Below are 20,119 nucleotides of genomic sequence, written 5' to 3' on the forward strand. Positions count from 1 at the left end.
CCTTGGCTGGAGAGACATTTTTGCGTATTAACAGACAGTACTTGGAAAGGAAAAAGGGGCTACTCCCTGCTCCAATTTAATCTACAATGGACTTTTGATTACCAGACATTGAGGGTGGAGGAGCTCGCGTTCCAGATTAATTGCTAAGATGGCTGAATACACAAACAGACGTGGTCACACCAGCTAGTCACATGACGAACCTGCTGAGCCACCTGAGTTTTTTGAATTTGAACTTGCCACAGAATTTTGAACTGGCAGAAAGCTGTTTGCTCCTGGACGGGAAAAGACCTCTCGTGGCTGGCTCGCCACAGCCTCTCCTGTCTTCTCATCTTTCTCACCAGCTTTGGAATCCATTGAAAACTCAGGAACCCCAAGAGAGAAAAGTGCCCTACAGTGAACAAGGTTTAAGAAGAATACTGGGCCCCAACGAAAAGCAAGAATTACCTACAAATAAGAACTACCTACAAGCAAGGGCTCTACAGTGAGCCCGAAGCACTGTAACAAGAAACTCTTCAGATATTGCCTCAAAACTCTCCACTTTATTTTTCGTCTGCTCTTTTCTATCTCTATTTGCATTTGGGTATCGCATATGCATACTAGTATGGGGCGCGATGTGTATCCATAGACGGGAACCGAATTAGAGTTTAAGTTTAAGTTTTAATAAATTTCACTGTTCTTCTTTAAACCTAAGAGAGCCTGCTTGTGCTCATTTCTTTGCCGTATAATTGGAAAGCAGTGAACAAGGATTCACCAAGGGGGAGCTCAAAACACGGTGTGTTTAAAATTAAACCTTGTTACAATAAGACCAGGTGAAGGCTGAAAGGGACCCCTAGACACCTTTCTCACCTGGTTGTAGGGTAAACATTTTAAAAATATATGTTGTGATCTGTGGAGATGTGGGACTCGAAAGGAGGTGCACTCCTCTCACCTCGGTCGTAACAATACAAGGTGTTCAGGAAAAATAGGGAAGGAATGAAAGGGGGAGGGTGGTAGTTTTCATTGCAGAGAGGATGTCCCAGAGGGACCAAAGACAGAATCTATTTGGCTGGAGCTGAGGAACAAAAAAGGTGCAGTTACATTGCCTGGTGTCATCTACAGGCCACCAACCAGTGCGAAAGCTGTAGAGGGTCAAATTTGCAAGGAAATTACAGGGAGGTGCAAGAATTATAGAGTGGCTATAATGGGGGACTTTAATTATCTGAATATAGAATGGGAGAGTAATAGTGTAAAGGGCAGAGAGGGGCAAGAGTGCGTTCAAGAGAATTTTCTACAGCAATATGTTTCTCGTCCAATGAGAAAGGAGGCACTGTTGACCTGGTTCTTGGGAATGTGGAGGGCCAAGTAGATCAAGTGTCAGTAAGTAAACATTTAGGAGACAGTGATCATTGTATCGTAAGTTTTAAGTTGGTTATGGAAAAGGACAAAGAACAATCTAGAATAAGAATAATAAACTGGGGGAAAGCCAACTTCAGTGGGGTAAGAATGGATCTGGCCCAGATAAATTGGAATCAAAGGTTGGCAGGCAAAATGGGAGTTGAACAATGAGCTACCTTCAAAGAAGAGATAGTTTGGGCACAGTCAAGATATGTTCCCTCGAAGGGGAAAGGTAGGGCAAACAAATCCAGAGCTCCCTGGATGACAAAAGAGATAGAGATGAAGATGAAGAAGACAAAGTGTGCTTATGACAGATGTCAGGTAGAAAATACAATAGAGAACCAGGCTGAATATAGAAGGTTCAGAGGGGAAGTGAAAAAGCAAATAAGAGAAGCAAAGAGAGAATATGAAAAGAGACTGGCAGCTAATATAAAAGGGAATCTAAAAGTCTTTTATCGGCATATTACTAGTAAAAGGGGGGCAAAAGGAGAATTGGGGCGGATTAGGAACCAAAAAGAGAATTTATGCACAGAGGCAGCGGGCATGACTGAGGTATTAAGTGAATACTCTGCATCTGTCTTCACCAAGGAAGATGATGCTGCACAGGTCATGGTGAAAGAGGAGATAATTCAAGACTCTTGAGTTTAAAATTGCTCAGGAGGAGGCATTGGATAGGCTGTCTGTACTTAAAGTGAATAAGGCACCAAGACCGGATGAGATGCATCCAAGAATACTGAGGGAAGTGAGAGTGGAAATTGCAGAGAGATTTGCCATAATTTTCCAGCCTTCCTTAGATTCAGGGGTGGTGCCAGAGGGCTGGAGAATTACAAACGTTACAAAAGGTGTAAAGATAAGCCCAGCAACTACAGGCCAGTCAGTTTAGCCAACAGCGGAGAAGCTTCAAGAAATGATAATTCGGGACAAAATCAATAGTCACTTGAGGAATATGGGAAAGCCAGCATGGTTTTGTGAAGGGCAAATCCTGTTTAACTAACTTGCTGGAGTTTTTTGTTGATTTAATTTGTTTGAAATTTTGGTTTGACATATCTTTATTTTTTTTTATTGGAAGAGAGAGAAGGGAATCTATTAATTGTATATTAATTGGGTTTAATTCTATTCAGGTGGTGGGCATTAACTGGGGATTCACTTGTGCCCCGATAAATAGACACAGACTGCAACTGTGATTGTTGGTTAGATGGTGCTTGCCTGTAATGCTCCAGTTCTATCCTTCACCAACTGGAGTATAACAAGGCTCACTTTAAACGTGGCTGATGACACTCTTCAGAAACCCGACCACTGAAGCCCAACAGCACTATACTGAATGCCATATCACTACCACATATGTAATAAGGTAGGCCATTGACATACTGAAGAAGCCAGGTGTGTCGACAGACTTTAGATTTAGATTTAGAGATACAGCACTGAAACAGGCCCTTCGGCCCACCGTGTCTGTGCCGACCATTAACCACCCATTTAAACTAATCCTACACTAATCCCATATTCCTACCACATCCTCACCTATCCCTATATTCCCCTACCACCTACCTATATTAGGGACAATTTATAATGGCCAATTTACCTATCAACCTGCAAGTCTTTTGGCTGTGGGAGGAAACCGGAGCACCCGGAGGAAACCCGCACAGACACAGAGAGAACTTGCAAACTCCACACAGGCAGTACCCGGAATTGAACCTGGGTCGCTGGAGCTGTGAGGCTGCAGTGCTAACCACTGCACCACTGTGCTGCCTGGAGACATCCTTCAGTATGCAGCAGCCAGGGTCTCCAGATTGGTCGTGGTTTGCTGCACTCTGCACAACATTGTGCAACAGTGAGGTCTGGACCTGCAACAGGAACAAGGTGAAGGGCTCCAATCCTCTTTGGACAATTCCAAGGAGGAAGATGAGGAGGAGGAGAGTGAGGGCAATGTACTTCCAGCTGCTCACATGGCTGCCCAGGATGCCAGGGATGCCCTTATTAAAACAAAGTTCTCTTAGGTTGCACCAGTGGACCAATGTCAGAAGCACATGGGATAGTGAGTCTTCTCACACTCCCCCATCTCCCCAATGCCACTGAGAGAAAGCAGTCCTGCAAACAATCACCCTCTACAATCAGTAATGCTCCCCATCAATTCGTGTCTTCCCATTTGTCATCAAATAAGCTAAAAGGCGGCTTGCTACCCAGCAACCAACGATGGGCAAGATGGGAAAATGGTGCAAAAGAATAATATTTAACAACAGCAACTTAACAACACATTTTCTCGCACAGCCATGTGCATCCCACGATGCTTTTCTGCAAAAACAAAATACTGTGAATGCTGGAAATACTCAACAGTTCAAACAGCATCTTTGGAGGAACTGCTGATGGTGAGGTAAAGCTGAGTGTTTTTTTTATTCATTCATGGGATGTGGGCATCGCTGGCCAGGTCAGCATTTATTGCCCATCCCTAATTGCCCTTGAGAAGGTGGTGGTGAGCTGCCTTCTTGAACCACTGCAGTCCATGTGAGGTAGGTACACCCACAGTGCTGTTAGGAAGGAAGTTCCAGGATTTTGACCCAGCGACAGTGAAGGAACGGCAATATTGTTCCAAGTCAGGATGGTGTGTGACTTGGAGGGGAACTTGCAGGTGGTGGTGTTCCCATGCATCTGCTGCCCTTGTCCTTCTAGTTGGTAGAGGTCACGGGTTTGGAAGGTGCTGTCTAAGGAGCCTTGGTGAGTTGCTGCAGTGCATCTTGTAGATGGTACACAGTGCTGCCACTGTGCATTGGTTGTGGAGGGAGTGAATGTTTGTAGATGGAGTGCCAATCAAGTGGGCTGCTTTGTCCTGGATGGTGTTGAGCTTCTTGAGTGTTGTTGGAGCTACACCCATCCAGGCAAGTGGAGAGTGTCATCAGCGTGCATGTGAAAACTAACTCTGTGCTTTCGGATGATGTCACCGAGGGACAGCACATAGATGAGAAATGGAGAGGCCGAGGATAGATCATGGGGGGAGACTAAACATCCAAACAAGGACAATCTTTCCACTGTACCTGTACCATTCAGACCAAAGTCAATGTGACAATACAGAACTGGCTAATGAGTCTTACCTCAGTGGAAATCCAGCGGTGTTGGTGGTTTCTCATTCGGACCCGAACAGGCGACTGGACTTCATCAGATGATGTCCCTGAGGCCTGGTCACTCTCCCCATCCGAGCCCATCTTCACATTTTCATGGACAATCCCTGAAGAACAGGTAAATCAATGAGTTATTCAGAGATAAATCCAATGAGTTATTCCCTTGTCCCTCCAGATTCCACTGGAGCACTTGCTGCCTGTATTTAAAGACTGAACACCAGCCGCTGAGGGAGGTATGACACTCCCAGTATGCTTCCATCCGAGACAACTACCACTTAATATTACAAGTCGTGCTGCATTGCCAGCAACCATCAGAATCTGCAAATAAGAGCAGAGAATGTGTAAAAACACACAGCAGTTCGATCAGCACCTGCCTTCCATATCCATCCTGTTGCTTCTCTCTGTTGCCAATAATTAACTGACATTGAGTGCCTTTAACAGGCAGGGTGCTGTGAGCCAGACTCCTGCTCTAGCTGCATGGATGGAGACACATCAGCATTTGCTGGGTTTTTTTTTCAGATTTACAGTTTTCTTTTAATGAATCTAAAGATTTTCAGAGGTGGATCGACGACCTTTTGTTGAATTTATTCCCCTCGGAGGTTGCTTGGTTAGAATGATATATTGTCAGTTGAACACTAGAGAGCTTCATAATACAACCTTCTGTAAATAAGGAGACCAGGACTGTACACAGTACTCCAGATGTGGTCTCACCAATGCCCTGTATAGCTGAAGCATAACCTCCCTACTTTTGTATTCGATTCGCCTCGCAATAAACGATAACATTCTATTGGCTTTCCTAATTAGGTGCTGTACCTGCATACTTGTATGGCCGACACAGACACGATGGGCCAAAGGGCCTGTTGCTATGCTGAATAACTATGACTAACCTTTTGCAATTCATGCACTAGGACACCCAGATCCCTCTGCATCTCAGAGCTCTGCAATCTCTCACCATTTAGATAATATGCTTCTTTTTTATTCTTCCTGCCAAAGTGGAAAATTTCACACTTTATAATTACTTACTAACTTACTAATGGGAGTGACATTACAGTGATTCCACCCCCAAGATCTCCTCTTGTACTGAATGAGAATAGTCCAGAGAGTCGAAAGTAAAAGTAACCATTACTTTACCAGACCAACTGGAGTCTTTACTGCGGTTAATACAGATGAATGGAATATTCCCCAGTTTGGGCACCAGCTGTTACCCACTACAGTGAAAATAGCTACAAAGTATTTATGTAGCTGGAATGCCATTTCCTTATTGTCCTTTTATAATCTCAACTGCATCAGTCATATTCTCCCTTACCATTCTCTATCTCTTAATATATTTAGTTTAGTTTAGAGATACAGCACTGAAACAGGCCCTTCGGCCCACTGAGTCTGTGCCGACCATCAACCACCCATTTATACTAATCCTACACTAATCCCATATTCCTACCAAACATCCCCACCTGTCCCTATATTTCCCTACCACCTACCTATACTAGTGACAATTTATAAAGGCCAATTTACCTATCAACCTGCAAGTCTTTTGGCTTGTGGGAGGAAACCGGAGCACCCGGAGAAAACCCACGCAGACACAGGGAGAACTTGCAAACTCCACACAGGCAGTACCCAGAATCGAACCCGGGTCGCTGGAGCTGTGAGGCTGCGGTGCTAACCACTACGCCACTGTGACGTTAATCAGTGTACAATGCTAATTTAGTACCAGTGCTGTCATTTTCTAACAGCATGGTTCAGCCAATGCCTGTTCTTAACCTCACACAGCTGAACACAACGTTGGGCTGGATTCCATGAGCCTGCCGCGCAAAGAAAATGGCAGCCCACACAGCGGAGCTGCCGCGATCCTAAGTGCTGTGACTCATTGGATACCTGGGTCGGGCCCCCCACCAATGATGTGGAGGGGGTGGGCTGTATGACACCGTGAACAACGCCAGTTAACAAGTCAGCAGGTGCCTGCTAGTGCAGGCAGACGCTCTGCATTCATTCTGAATCACTTTTAAACCATTGATGCTGAAGCAGACCAGCCAGCAGTGAAGTTATTGAGCCGCAGCAAGGCACAGGAGATAGCAGAGGATCGAGGAAGGGTGGCCCCACGGTTCAGCAATGCCTCCCTGCTCACTCTTCTCCAGTCTGCACAGGCAAGGCAGGAGTCCTTTTCCCCAGCGATGGTAAGAAGAGGCCTTCCCACTTGACCAAGCAAGCCTGGATGGAGATTGCAGAGGAGGTAAGATGCCATGGGGTCATCCGCTGAGACTGGGTCCAGCGCTGCAAGAGGATGAATGATCTCATGCACACGGCAAGAGTAAGTGGCACTATTTTTAGCAGGCCCGTCTGACCTGGTTTGCCCACACAGAATGACACATGGGTGCCATGCCAAAGACAGGGAGGTTGGGCTGGGAGGATTGATGCCACATGGGTGGCTTCATGTGTTAAAAAGCCCACCCGTATTAGCACCCCAGAGCATGGCACCTACATGACAGGCTGAGTCCACATTACACACTGATTGCCCCCCACCTTTTGTTGCAGCACCCCTGTTGTGAAAAGCATCATGTTGTTGTATGGAAATGTTATATATCTGTATCCTTGCTCTTCCAGGCAAAGAGGGTGCACAATGTGAAGGAGTCCTCCAGGACTGGTTGAGGGGTGCCGGACATCCGACCACTATCCCAGGCTGAGGAGGAGGCCCTCGAACTACGTGGCGGTCAGGGAAGATGTTCCATTTCAGACGTGGAGCTTGGGGTCCAGGTGAACATACATCTCCTTGACAAATGCAATGATTATTGGAAACATTTCATTTGTGGACTCATATTAGTGATATGTACACCAGTGAACCTAAAACTGTGCTCTTCACATTATATCTTGCAGGGCGAAGCTCCAAGGTGACATCGGAGGCCCTGGAGAATGCCAGTACCTCTGAGGAGGAGACAATCTCAGAGGACGCAGCATCCCATGACACTCCTGCACCTTCCACCAATACAGAGACACTCAGCTTGGTGGGAATCCATTCGGTTTTAGAGTCTGAGTCACAAGCTGGTGACAGCACCACACACGCACCCGAACAGCTGGCTGAAGCTGAGACAGCCGAGGTCTCTGACAGTCGGAGGACTGTGGGTGGCCAGGCCAATGCTGAGCCCCAGGTTGATGACCCTCTGATGTCGCCAGCACAGGGCATGCTGGAGCTGCAGGGAAAGGTAAGACAACAACTGGCGGAGTTGCCACAGGCCATGCGCCCATGAGTGGATAATGGGGGAGAACATCCAGGCCATGACAGCTGCTATGTCCCAGGAAAATGAGCACATGGCTTCCTCCATTGAGTGGTTGGCAACCCTCATGAAGAGCCAGATTCCACTGATACATGCAGACCTGCAAACCCTCACCTCGGCCATGAGCTAGATGCAGCAGTGGCAAGGCGAGAGAGGGACCAGGGGCCTAGAGAGTGTCTCTAGGTCCTTCACAGGAGAGCAGTGAGGTTCCTATGAGTCTTGAAAGGGAGGAGGCAAGCCAGCGGTCCATATCTGGGGTCTCCTTTCAGGGTGATTCCAATGTGGACATCGGCTCCTCAGCCCCTCTGCCGGTGAGTCCAGCTCCAGCAGCCACGACGTCTGAGGAGAGCCCTGCACTGGTGCAGGAGGCCCTCAGGCAGCTGGGCTCCTCCACGCCTCATGCACCCAGAGGTCGACCGCCCAAGTCATCCAAAGCCAAAGGGCATCCTGATCAGCAGCCAGCCTCCCGTCAAGCTGCTAGCAGAGAGGTTGCACTGTGAAGGAGCACCCGCAAATGGTTAAAAAAGACACCATGACACAAATGGGTTATCACAGGTGAAATGTTTTCCTATTGATTCCTTCTAACTAAATGTGCTTTTCTAACAGGTGTCTCCTTTTTACTGTGAAAAACATCATCACCATGCCAGTATGCATGATGTGACACTGCACGGATGCAGTCACATGGGCAATGGCTCAGTCATCTGCTGCCAGTAATAGTGGAGACACAGATGTCACAGATGCAGAAGACTGCCTACCAGATGAAGCACGGTGATGTGTGACATGGGGAGCATATTCTGCATTTCAGGGATAGTGTAAGTGCTCAGCAATAAGGTGTTGCCGAGCATCCCCTGCTCTTTGCTCGCCCTGCCTGCGATGCCTTGATGATCTTCGTCCTCCCAAGCGTGTCCCTCCTCTGAGTCCTCATCGTCCGAGGATGTCTCCTGCTCCTGTCTCTCATCATCCTGCAAGGCCTCCCCCCTCTGTATTGCAAAGTTGTACAGAGTACAGCATACAGCAACGATGCGCGAAACCCCACCCGATCTATCCAGGCAGCAAAAGTGCATCTTCAGCATGCCGATGGTCTGCTCGATGGTAGCTCTCTGCATCACTGGTGAGGTTTCCCACAGGCGCAGGAGCCATGTCTGCAAAGGGTAGCCCTTGTCCCCAAGAATCCACCTGGATCTGAGCCGGTGCAGTGAAGAGCATTAGCACCTGGGACTGGCGCAGGCTGAATGAGTCATGGCAGCTCCCTGGAAAGTGGGCACACACTTGCATGAAGCGTTTCCTGTGGTCACAGATTAGCTGCACGTTGAGAGAGTAGAAGCCCTTTCTATTCGGGTATGTGGCTGGTTGTCCAACTGGAGCCTTGATGGCCACATGCGTGCAGTCAATGACCCCTTGCATCTGTGGGAATCCCCAAATCCGACGGCCCTCTAGTGCAGACTCTCGGGGTCTGTCCCAAAGCACACAGTCACCAGTCCTCCTGTACAAGGCATCGGTGACCTCCCTGATACAGCAGTGCACTGCTGACTGTGAAACGCCACACAGGTTTCTAGTAGGTTCCTGAAATGATGCAGAGGCATAAAAGCTAAGAGTCGCGGTGATTTTGAGGGCCACAGGCATAGAGTATCCAGCAAAGCCCATCGGCTGCAGGTCATCATTCAGCAGTGCACAGAGATGTGTCACCGCCTCTCTGGAGATCAACAGTCACCTCTGACACTGGCGCTCTGACATCTGCAGGTACGACATGCGGTGCCTGTAGACCCGCTTTCTTCTCAGGCTTCGAATACACCTTGGTGGCTGCCGCTTGCTTCCATGAGCTTCCACGTGGGCTGTCTCTTGGTTCTCCTCCGGCGGATGTGGCTCCTCACGGCACTCGGATCAAGAAAGATAGGGTGGACCAGCCCCATCTGTACGCTGCAGGTGAACTCAGTTCCTTCAGTAGGTCAATGGCACCTATCAGGGCAGAGGGTGATGTACATTGGTGCTTCAGCGTTCCGTCATCACCTATATGGCATGGCATTGCCCGTCTTAGCTTTGCATAAAAGCAGGGCGGGGTGAGGATGGTCATGTTACTGATATTGCATGGATGGGACCACAGGCCACATGACCTTAAACCGGCTACCATTTGTGCACACAAAGGGGTCATGGAGTGCTATTGCTCCATCCTCCCCCAAACAGTGTTGGCCGATTGCAGGGTCAGTCCCCTTCCCCCGCCATGCCAAATATTAAGGGATGTAGAATCGCCCCCTTTACTAAAGGGTATGGGGTTCCTCCCTTCCAGAACGCAGAATTAAGACCCCTCACATTGCAGTTGCGCACCCACCGTCTCGGGCTGCAAGGACTGACGGCTCGGTGCCACCGGTTTTTCACAGACGTGAAACTAAAGGCACGTGATTGCCGCACGTCCGGATGAGGATTGTGACCTGCTGGCTGAATCACAGCCGCTTGCAAATTAATGCATGGTAAGCGCCAATCTACATAATTCTAATCCGCGTCCCGTCGCCGAGTGGTGGGGAGGCTGCCATGGTGCCTCACCGCCTCCGGGAGGATCCAACAGGCCCTCCTGGTGTTAAGGGCCTTTGCGGGCCTCATCTGGAGCTATCTTCAGACCCCCTCTGCCCTGGATCCTGACATCAAGGGCTGCTTAAAATCCAACCTGTTAAATGGCAAGAGGCACCTCCACCAGTGCTATTTAAATGATCACCAATTACTTACAGGTTAGTTGCTGGATTATTTCTTCTGGCCGCTGGTCCAATTGTAAGTGTTTTTGGAGCCTCCCTATACTTGGCTCATGTTTGAATAGTTTATAGTTTACCGGAAGTGGTCTGGTTGGTGTTGATGAATATTTTTGTCGATTTAAAAGCTGGTGCTGAAACAAGTTGTTTCCGACATGGGAAGTCTGGGGGGTCTTCCTCTGGGAATTGAACATGATTGGAAGAATGGAGAAGGCCATGCAGAGCAGGACAAGCTGATAGAAGAGGGAGGAGTGGGAGGAGGAGAAGGGCTCTCAGCAGGTGGCCATATCTGTCGAGAGTCTTTAGTGAGGGTGAATGCTTGAGATGTCTTTGCTTCACATAAGCAGTCATGACTGAAATCTGCCAACTGCTGCAGTCACAACTGCAACCGCATAGCAGGACAAGGACAGCTTTGCCTGTGGCTGTCAAGGTGACTGTAGCTCTTCACTTCCATGTATCTGGTTCCTTCCAGGTTGCTGCTGGAGAAATAAGCAACATCTCAGATTTTGCAGGACACCTGCTGCATATGGGATCTCACTGAAGCTCTCTATACACAGAGAGACAACTTCATCTTGTTACCTCTTGCAGAGATAAGCAGGTGGAGTGAGCACACAACTTTGTGAGGATTGTAGATTTCCCCATGGTGCAGGGTGCCACTGCTTGCAGACACATCGCCTTGCGGCACTTTAAGTGAGCACAGCCTTTTTAATAAACCAAAAGGAATTTCACTCCCTCAATATGCAGCTGGTGTGTACCATAAGCAGCGTGCCATGCAGGTATGTGGCCTCACCCTCTGGCAAGCTGGCATGTGCATTATCCTTTCCAGTCGCCCTGGCTCCTCTACACTTGTGCCTGGTATCTCACCACATGCAGATCCCTCCTCTATCCTACCCCTAATGTCTGTACTCTGAGCTGGTGGCTGCGAGTGTAAGATCGAGTGATATCGTCACTGTCTTCTTCCTCTTCCTCCACTGGGAAGGTTCCAGTTCTTAGGAACTTGAAGTGAAAAATGAACAAGGCTTAGGTTGTGGTGAGGGGAGAGGAGAAAGTAGGAAGTATGTGATTAGACCCTCTGCAGCCTCTGAGTCAGAAGAGATTGAGGGATGAGGGAGAAGTGGGATGAGAGGAGGAGGAGGATCAGGTATGCTGGTACCCTCATCATCAGCCATGACCTCAGTAATGCCCTTTCCCATGATGACCAGCAGGGTTTCCTCCATGGGGACTGAAGCTATGCAGGCATGCTTGTGTCCTCTTTCACTTCTTCCCTGCTGCCTCCTGTTACACACTACCTTCTCCCACAGAAAAGAAGCAAGTGTATCAGTGAGTGTTCTGCAATATGTTTGGATGATGTATCTGTCATGGTTGAATAGTATGTCCAAGCTGTGAGTTGTGGATATGAGCCGTGCATCAGTGTTAAGTGAGTGGGAAGGAGGGAGCTTGGTAAGTGAGTGAATTTTAAGAGTTAATCTCCCAAGACTACTTTTAGTTTTGTTTACAGCTAGCAATTAATTGAAATTCCTGTTTCAGTTAAGAGGTAAGTTAGGTTTCTTGCAGTTTTAACTCGGGGTATACTAACACTCAGAGAGTATCTGTAGCTAGTTAATTAGGTAGCTAGCTTAAACTAGTTTCTGAGCTGTAGCAGAGCTCTAGCAGAGCTGACACAGCATTGGTTTTAGAGTATAAATTGAGAGGACTCTCAGTGCTGCTTGTCTACATTGAGCTCTGTTGGAGAGCACAGGGTGTGAAGAAGGGAGCTTTGTAGTTGAGAGAGTTCGCGATGGAGAGGAACTATAAATTAAGAAGAGAATAAATTTGAGTGTACAGAGTGTAAAGTGGGAGGGGCTCCTTTCTTTCTTCTATCTTTTTTCAGCCTCCTGGAACTGCCTCTCTCTTTGGTACAGGGTAAGAAGTTGATTGGTGAGTAACTGGTAAGTTATTTTACTTCTCATTGTAATAAAAAGTTTTTAAAGTTACATTCTGGCAGGACAGCTCGGCCAAGTGGAATGTACGTCCTGCAGTATGTGGGAAGTCATGGATGCACCACATGTCCGAGACGAATACATCTGCAGGAAGTGTCACCAGCTGTAGAAGCTAGAGCTCCAGGTTTTGGAACTCGAGCGACGGCTGGAGTCACTGTTGTGCAGCCGCGAGGCAGCGGATAACATGGATAGCATATTTAGGGAGGCGGTCACATTGCAGGTTAGCAGCATGCAAGCAGAGAGGGAATGTGTGACCGCCAGGCAGTCTAAGAGAACCAGGCAGGTAGTGCAGCAGTCCCCTGAGTCTATCTTGCTTGCTAATCAGTTTTCCATGTTGCATACTGGTGAGAGTAATGCTTCCTCAGGAGAGTGCAACCAGAGCAAAGTCTGTGGCACCATGGGTGGCTCAGCTGCAAAGGAGGGGAGGAAAAAGAGTGGAAGAGCAATAGTGATAGGGGATTCGATAGTCAGGGGATCAGACAGGTGTTTCTGCAGCAGTAAACGTGACTCCAGGATGCTGTGTTGCCTCCCTGGTGCAGGCAAGCATGTTACAGAGCGGCTGCAGGACATCCTTCTGGGGGAGGGTGTACAGCCGGAGGTTATGGTCCACATTGGTACCAATGACATATGTAGGATTAGGGATGAAGTCCTGAAAGCAGATTTTAGGGAATTAGGAAGGAAATTAAAAAGCAGGACCTCCAAAGCAGTAATCTCAAGATTACTCCCAGTGCCACGTGCTAGTGAGCATAGGAATAGGAGGATTGATTGATTGAACACGTGGCTGGAGAATTGGTGCAGGAGGGAGGGCATCAGATTTCTGAGACATTGGGACCGGTTCTAGGGCAAGTGGGGCCTGTACAAGATGGACGGGCTACACCTTAACAGGACTGGAATTAATATCCTCGCAGGGAAATTTGCGAGTGCTGTTGGGAAAGATTTAAACTAGTTTGTCAGGGGTGTGGGAACCTGAGGGGTAGCTCAAATTGGAAGGAAGTAAAGCTGGTAACAGGAGGTAGAAAAGTAGCAAGTGACATTAGAAGGCAGGTGAAACAAAGGTGAGCATCAACTAGGCTTAGAATGCAGATGTCAAGAAGACAATGTTAAGGGCACTCTACCTGAAAGCACGCAGCATTCACAACAAGGTAGATGATTTAAAGGCACAAATCGAGGTAATTGGGTATGATCTAATTGCCATTACGGAAACTTGGCTACAGGCTGACCAAGACTGAGAAATGAATTTTCAAGGATATTTGACATTTAGGAAGGACAAGCAAAAAGGAAAAGGAGGTGGTGTTGCACTGATAACAAGGGATGGGATCAGTACATTAGTAAGGGAGGATCTGAGATCGGAAGAACAAAATGTGGAATCTGTTTGGGCGGAGCGAAGAAATAGCAAAGGTTAGCAAACATTGGTAGGAGTTTTTTTATGGGCCAACAAACAATTGTGCTCGATTGGGGCATGGTATTAATCAGGATTTTACAGAAGCATGTGGCATGGGTAATATAGTAAACATGGGTGATTTCAATCTACATATAGACTGGGTAAACCAAATGTGCAATAATGATGTGGAGGACGGGTTTCTGGAGTGCGTTAGGGATGGTTTTCTAGAGGAGTATATTGAGGAACCGAATAGAGAAGAGACTATTTTAGATCTACTTTTATGTAATGAGAAAGGGCTAATTAATAATCTTGTTGTAAAAGAACTTTGAGGGACGAGTCACCACAATGTGATGGAATTTTACATAATTTTGAAAGTGAGGTAGTTCAATCTGAAGCTGGGTGTTAAAGTTGAACAAAGGAAATTATGAAGGTATGAGGGGCAAATTGGCTGATGTGGATTGGGAAAATACATTAAAAGGTATGACAGTACATAGGCAATGGATAGTCTTTAAAGAATTACTACATAGTTTACAGCAATTATACATTCCTTCAAGGCACAAAAATCCCAAAAGTAAAGGCAGTCAACCGTGGATAACAAAGGAAGTTAAGGACTGTGTCAGATTAAAAGAAAAGGCCTGTAAAGTTGCCAGAAATAGTAGTAAACCTGAGGATTGGGAGGATTTTAGAATACAGCAAAGGAGAACCAAGAAACTGAGAATGAAAGGGAGAACAGAATATGAATATACCTTTGACCTCCTTGTCTCGAGAGACAGTGGGTAAGCGCTTGGAGGTGGTCAGTGGTTTGTGAAGCAGCGCCTGGAGTGGCTGTAAAGGCCAATTCGAGAGTGGCAGACTCTTCCACAGGTGCTGCAGATAAAATTGGTTGTCGGGGCTTTTACACAGTTGGCTCTCTCCTTGCGCTTCTGTCTTTTTTCCTACCAACTGCTAAGTCTCTTCGACGCTCCACGCTTTAGCCCCGTCTTTATGGCTGCCTGCCAGCTCTGGCGAACACTGGCAACTGACTCCCACGACTTGTGATCAATGTCACAGGACTTCATGTCGCGTTTGCCGACGTCTTTAAAGCGGAGACATGGACGGCCGGTGGGTCTGATACCAGTGGCGAGCTCGCTGTACAATGTGTCTTTGGGGATCCTGCCATCTTCCATGCGGCTCACATGGCCAAGCCATCTCAAGCGCCGCTGACTCAGTAGGGTGTATATGCTGGGGATGTTGGCCGCCTCGAGGACTTCTGTGTTGGAGATACGGTCCTGCCACCTGATGCCAAGTATTGTCCGGAGGCAGCGAAGATGGAATGAATTGAGACGTCGATCTTGGCTGACGTACGTTGTCCAGGCCTCGCTGCCATAGAGCAAGGTACTGAGGACACAGGCCTGATACACTCGGACTTTTATGTACTGTGTCAGTGCGCCATTTTCCCACACTCTCTTGGCCAGTCTGGACATAGCAGTGGAAGCCTTTCCCATGCACTTGTTGATTTCTGCATCGAGAGACAGGTTACTGGTGATAGTTGAGCCTAGAGAGGTGAATTCTTGAACCACTTCCAGAGTGTGGCCGCCAATATTTATGGATGGGGCATTTGTGACGTCCTGTCCCATGATGTCCGTTTTCTTGAGGTTGATGGTTAGGCCAAATTCAGTGCAGGCAGCCGCAAACCTGTCGATGAGTCCCTGCAGACACTCTTCCGTGTGAGATGTTAATGCAGCATCGTCAGCAAAGAGGAGTTCCCTGATGAGGACTTTCCGTACTTTGGACTTCGCTCTTAGACGGGCAAGGTTGAACAACCTGCCCCCTGATCTTGTGTGGAGGAACATTCCTTCTTCTGAAGACTTGAACGCATGTGAGAGCAGCAGGGAGAAGAAGATCCCAAACAGTGTGGGTGCGAGAACACAGCCCTGTTTCACACCACTCAGAATAGGAAAGGGGTCTGATGAGGTGCCGCTATGCTGAATTGTGCCTTTCATATTGTCATGGAATGAGGTGATGATACTTAGTAGCTTTGGTGGGCGTCCAATCTTTTCTAGTAGTTTGAAGGTCAAAGGCTTTGGTGAGATCAATGAAAGCAATGTAAAGGGGCACCTGTTGTTCACGGCATTTCTCCTGTATCTGTTGAAGGGAGAACAGCATGTCAATGGTGGATCTCTCTGCTCGAAAGCCACACTGTACCTCAGGGTAGACGCGCTCGGCCAGCTTCTGGAGCCTGTTGAAAGTGACTCGAGCGAAGACTTTCCCCACTATTCTGAGCAGGGAGATTCCACGGTAGTTGTTGCAGTCACCACAGTCACCCTTGTTCTTATAGAGGGTGATGATATTGGCATCGCGCATGTCCTGTGGTACTGCTCCCTCGACCCTGCACAGGCAAAGCAGCTTGTAGAGTGCTGAAAGTATAGCAGGCTTGGCACTCTTGATTATTTCAGGGGTAATGCTGTCCTTCCCAGGGGCTTTTCCGCAGTCTAGAGAATCAATGGCATCACTGAGTTCCAATTTGTTGGCTGTACGTCCAGCTCATCCATGACTGGCAGAGACTGGGCTGCACTGAGGGCGGTCTCAGTGACAACTTTCTCCCTGGAGTACAGTTCTAGGTAGTGCTCCACCCAGCGGTCCATTTGCTTGCGTTGGTCAGTGATCGTGTCCCCTGATTTAGACTTGAAGGGGGGGGCGATCTTCTTGATGGTTGGCCCAAAAGCCCTCTTAATGCCATCATACATTCCTCTGATATTTCCGGTGTCAGAGGCCAGCTGAATATGACTGCATAGGTGTTGCCAGTAGTCATTTGCACAGTGCCTGGCTGTTCTTTGCGCAGTGCTTCTGGCTGCTTTAAGTGCTGCGGATGTTAACTCGCTGGGGGCTTTCTTGTAGTTCAACAGTGCAATGCACTTAGCGGCTATGACAGGTTCCAGCTCTTCATTCCGCTTCACACGTTTGCCATAGGTGGTCATTGCTGAGTCATAGATGGCGTCTCTGATGTGGGCCCACTTGGTCTCTGCATCCCCTGTGGGAGTGTTTTGAAGGGCTTTTTGGAGTGAATTTAGAAACTTACGTAAAGGAAACTTACCAGCTGTGGATGAGAAATTCTGCTAGTGTTGATGCGCGGGGGGCCCTTCTGCTTGGAGTGATGCAGCTTCTTTGGTTTGAGGCTAACCTTGCTGCACACCAGGGAGTGGTCGGTGTCGCAGTCCGCACTGTGGAAGCTGCGTGTGATTTGAACACTGTTTCGAGAGGCTCGCCTTGTGACAATGAGGTCTAGCTGGTGCCAATGACACGATCTTGGGTGCCTCCATGAAACCTGGTGACAGGGTTTAGTGTGAAAAAATGAGTTGGTGATGCAGAGGTTATGATAGGTACACAACTCAAGCAGTCTCTGTCCATTCTCATTCATCCTTCCAACACCGTAGCGCCCAAGGCAGGAGGGTCATGAGTCATGGTCGGCCCCAACCCTGGCATTAAAGTCCCCCAGCAGGAATAGGTGTTCGGTGTTGGGGATGCTACTAATGATATTATGGAGTTCCTCGTAGAAGTGGTCTTTAGCTTCAGGTGGGGAGCAGAGTGTTGGAGCATAGATGCTGACTAGGTGTACTGGACCAGAGGTGGTGAGCAGTCGGATGGACAGTATGTGGTCCGAGCCATTTGAGAATGGCTCTATCATGCTGAGCAAGGAGTTTCTGATGGCGAAGCCCACTCCATGCTGTCTTGGTTCTTCAGGATCCTTACCCTGCCAGAAGAAGGTGTAGTCTTGCTCTGCTGGAGATCCACTCGCGGGAAGGCATGTCTCCTGAAGTGCTGCAATGTCCACATTGAGTCTACTGAGCTCATTATTAACGATGGCGGTCTTCCGAGAATCGTTGATTTGTGTAAGGTCTTCCGACAGGCCAGGACATATAGTTCTGACGTTCCAGCTTGCAAAACGAAGGGTTGGTACCTTCTTTCCTTTTTTCGTGCTGTTTGGTGCGGTGTTGCAGTCCACCTGTCGGGCAATGACCCTGAGCTCCAAGCACCCATTGAAGTAGGTGAACTGTGGCCAGACAGAACCTTACTGACCGGGGGCTGCCCAGTTTGAGGCGGGTGGTAACTGTCCAATGAGATGCGATGACCTCTCCCACCGACAAAGGCAACCCGTGGCGCCCAATCTCTACGCCAGTTGAGCTGGACTTAGAACCCATAGCTGCTGCCTTCCGTGTTGTTTCGGTTGCTGTGAGGCGACTATGGAGTGACCTCTCCATGGCGCATGCCTGGGCGGATGTCTGGAGGTTGTGAGTTGCCCAAGCGTCAAAACCTCCCTCTCGGCCTTTCTGGTGGGGTCCAAAGGAGTGCAGAGCACGACGTTTGGCACCAGTATGGCTGCAGGAACTGCCGGAAACATGCCAAAGGTGACACATGACCGCCTACGGGGTTCCGCTCCGGATTTTCTGTTAGGGTTTACTCCCTTAGCCTTGGTCTCTCCCGAGACGCCCACAAGGCAGTGGGGTTGTTAGGGCCCCTACACAGGGGTAGGTGGATGCCTGTGGGAGAAGGTGGGGGGAAGGGGTGGAGGGAAGGGGGTGCGAGGAGGAGCTGGGAAGGGGGCTGCAGGGGTAGGGGAGAGGAGTGTAGGGGAAGGGGGTGTGAGGGGAAGATGGTGCGAGGGGGAGCCGGGAAGGGGGCTGCAGGGGGTAGGGGAGAGGGGTGCAGGGGAAGGGGGTGTGAGGGGAAGATGGTGCGAGGGGGGAGCTGGGAAGGGGGTGCAGGCAACAAAGCACCTCACCAGCTCCCACCATCGTCCCCCCCCCACAATAATGCACTGCCACTGGGATCAGGACCCGGGAGCCGAGCCGGAGCCGCGGGGAAAGCCCGCGTGGAAACAGCGCGGAGCCGCTGAGTGAGCAGGATGTATGAACATGAATGTAAGCTAGCAAAAAACATAAAAACGGACTGTAAAAGCTTCTACAGGTACGTAAAAAGGAAACGTTTGACTAAAACAAATGTGGGTCCATTACAGGTCGGGTCAGGAGAATTTATAATGGGAAATGGCATTGGAAGGGCAGTGGATGTTATCTCTATGGACTTCAGTAAAGCCTTTGACGAGGTCCCGCATGACAGACTGGTACAAAAGGTGAAGTCACACAGGATCAGAGATGAGCTGACAAGATGGATACAGAACTGGCTCGGTCATAGAAGACAGATGGTAACAGTGGAAGGGTGTTTTTCTGAATGCAGGGATGTGACTAGTGGTGTTCCGCAGGGATCAGTGCTGGGACCTTTGCTGTTTGTATTATATATAAATGATTTGCAGGAAAATGTAGCTGGTCTGATTAGTAAGTTTGCGGATGACACAAAGCTTGGTGGAGTTGAGGATAATGATGAGGATTGTCAGGGGATATAAGGGAATATGAGGATAGTGTGGGAAAAAGGCATTGAGGTGGATGATCAGCCATGATCATACTGAATGGTGGGGCAGGCTCAATGGGCTGAATGGCCTCCTCCTGCTCCTATTCAGGGTTCAGTCCTGATTGGCAGAGATTGTTAGATGGGTGATGGGAGTGTTGTGAATTGACCAATGGATGATCTAGTGGTACAGTTGGTAGGATATGCAATTTGAACATGAACTCATTAACAACGACAGCACAGTGGCGCAGTGGTTAGCACCGCAGCCTCACAGCTCCAGCGACCCGGGTTCAATTCTGGGTACTGCCTGTGTGGAGTTTGCAAGTTCTCCCTGTGTCTGCGTGGGTTTTCCCCGGGTGCTCCGGTTTCCTCCCACATGCCAAAGACTTGCTGGTTGATAGGTAAATTGGCCATTATAAATTGCCCCTAGTATAGGTAGGTGGTAGGGAAATATAGGGACAGGAGGGGATGTGGTAGGAATATGGAATTAGTGTAGGATTAGTATAAATGGGTGGTTGTTGGTCGGCACAGACTCGGTGGGCCGAAGGGCCTGTTTCAGTGCTGTATCTCTAAACTAAACTAAAAGCTCATAGAAACATAGAAAATAGGAGCAGGAGTAGGCCATTTGGCCCTTCGAGCCTGCTCTGCCATTCATTATGATCATGGCTGATCATCCAACTCAGTGCCCTGTTCCCGCTTTCACCCCATACCCTTTGATCCCGTTAGACCCAAGAGCTATATCTAATTCCTTCTTGAAAATATACAACGTTTTGACCTCAACTGCTTTCTGTGGTAGCGAATTCCACAGGCTCACCACTCTCTGGGTGAAGAAATTTCTCCTCATCTCAGTCCTAAAGCATTGCCCTCCGCTGCTTCTGCCCTCTGAGCATCT

General features: G+C 48.6%; 1 protein-coding gene across 1 annotated transcript in view; it reads right to left on the reverse strand.

The window, feature by feature from the left end:
- Nucleotides 1–20,119, reverse strand: part of LOC137380448 (cyclin-dependent kinase 16-like) — a 1,435,048-nt gene that overhangs the window by 860,656 nt on the left and 554,273 nt on the right. The window contains exon 3 of the mRNA XM_068052374.1: nt 4,458–4,591. Within this exon, the coding sequence (XP_067908475.1) occupies nt 4,458–4,591 (134 nt within the window). The remainder of the gene's footprint in view (nt 1–4,457; nt 4,592–20,119) is intronic.

Source organism: Heterodontus francisci, chromosome 19 (genome assembly GCF_036365525.1).
Source record: "Heterodontus francisci isolate sHetFra1 chromosome 19, sHetFra1.hap1, whole genome shotgun sequence".
NCBI lineage: Eukaryota > Metazoa > Chordata > Chondrichthyes > Heterodontiformes > Heterodontidae > Heterodontus > Heterodontus francisci.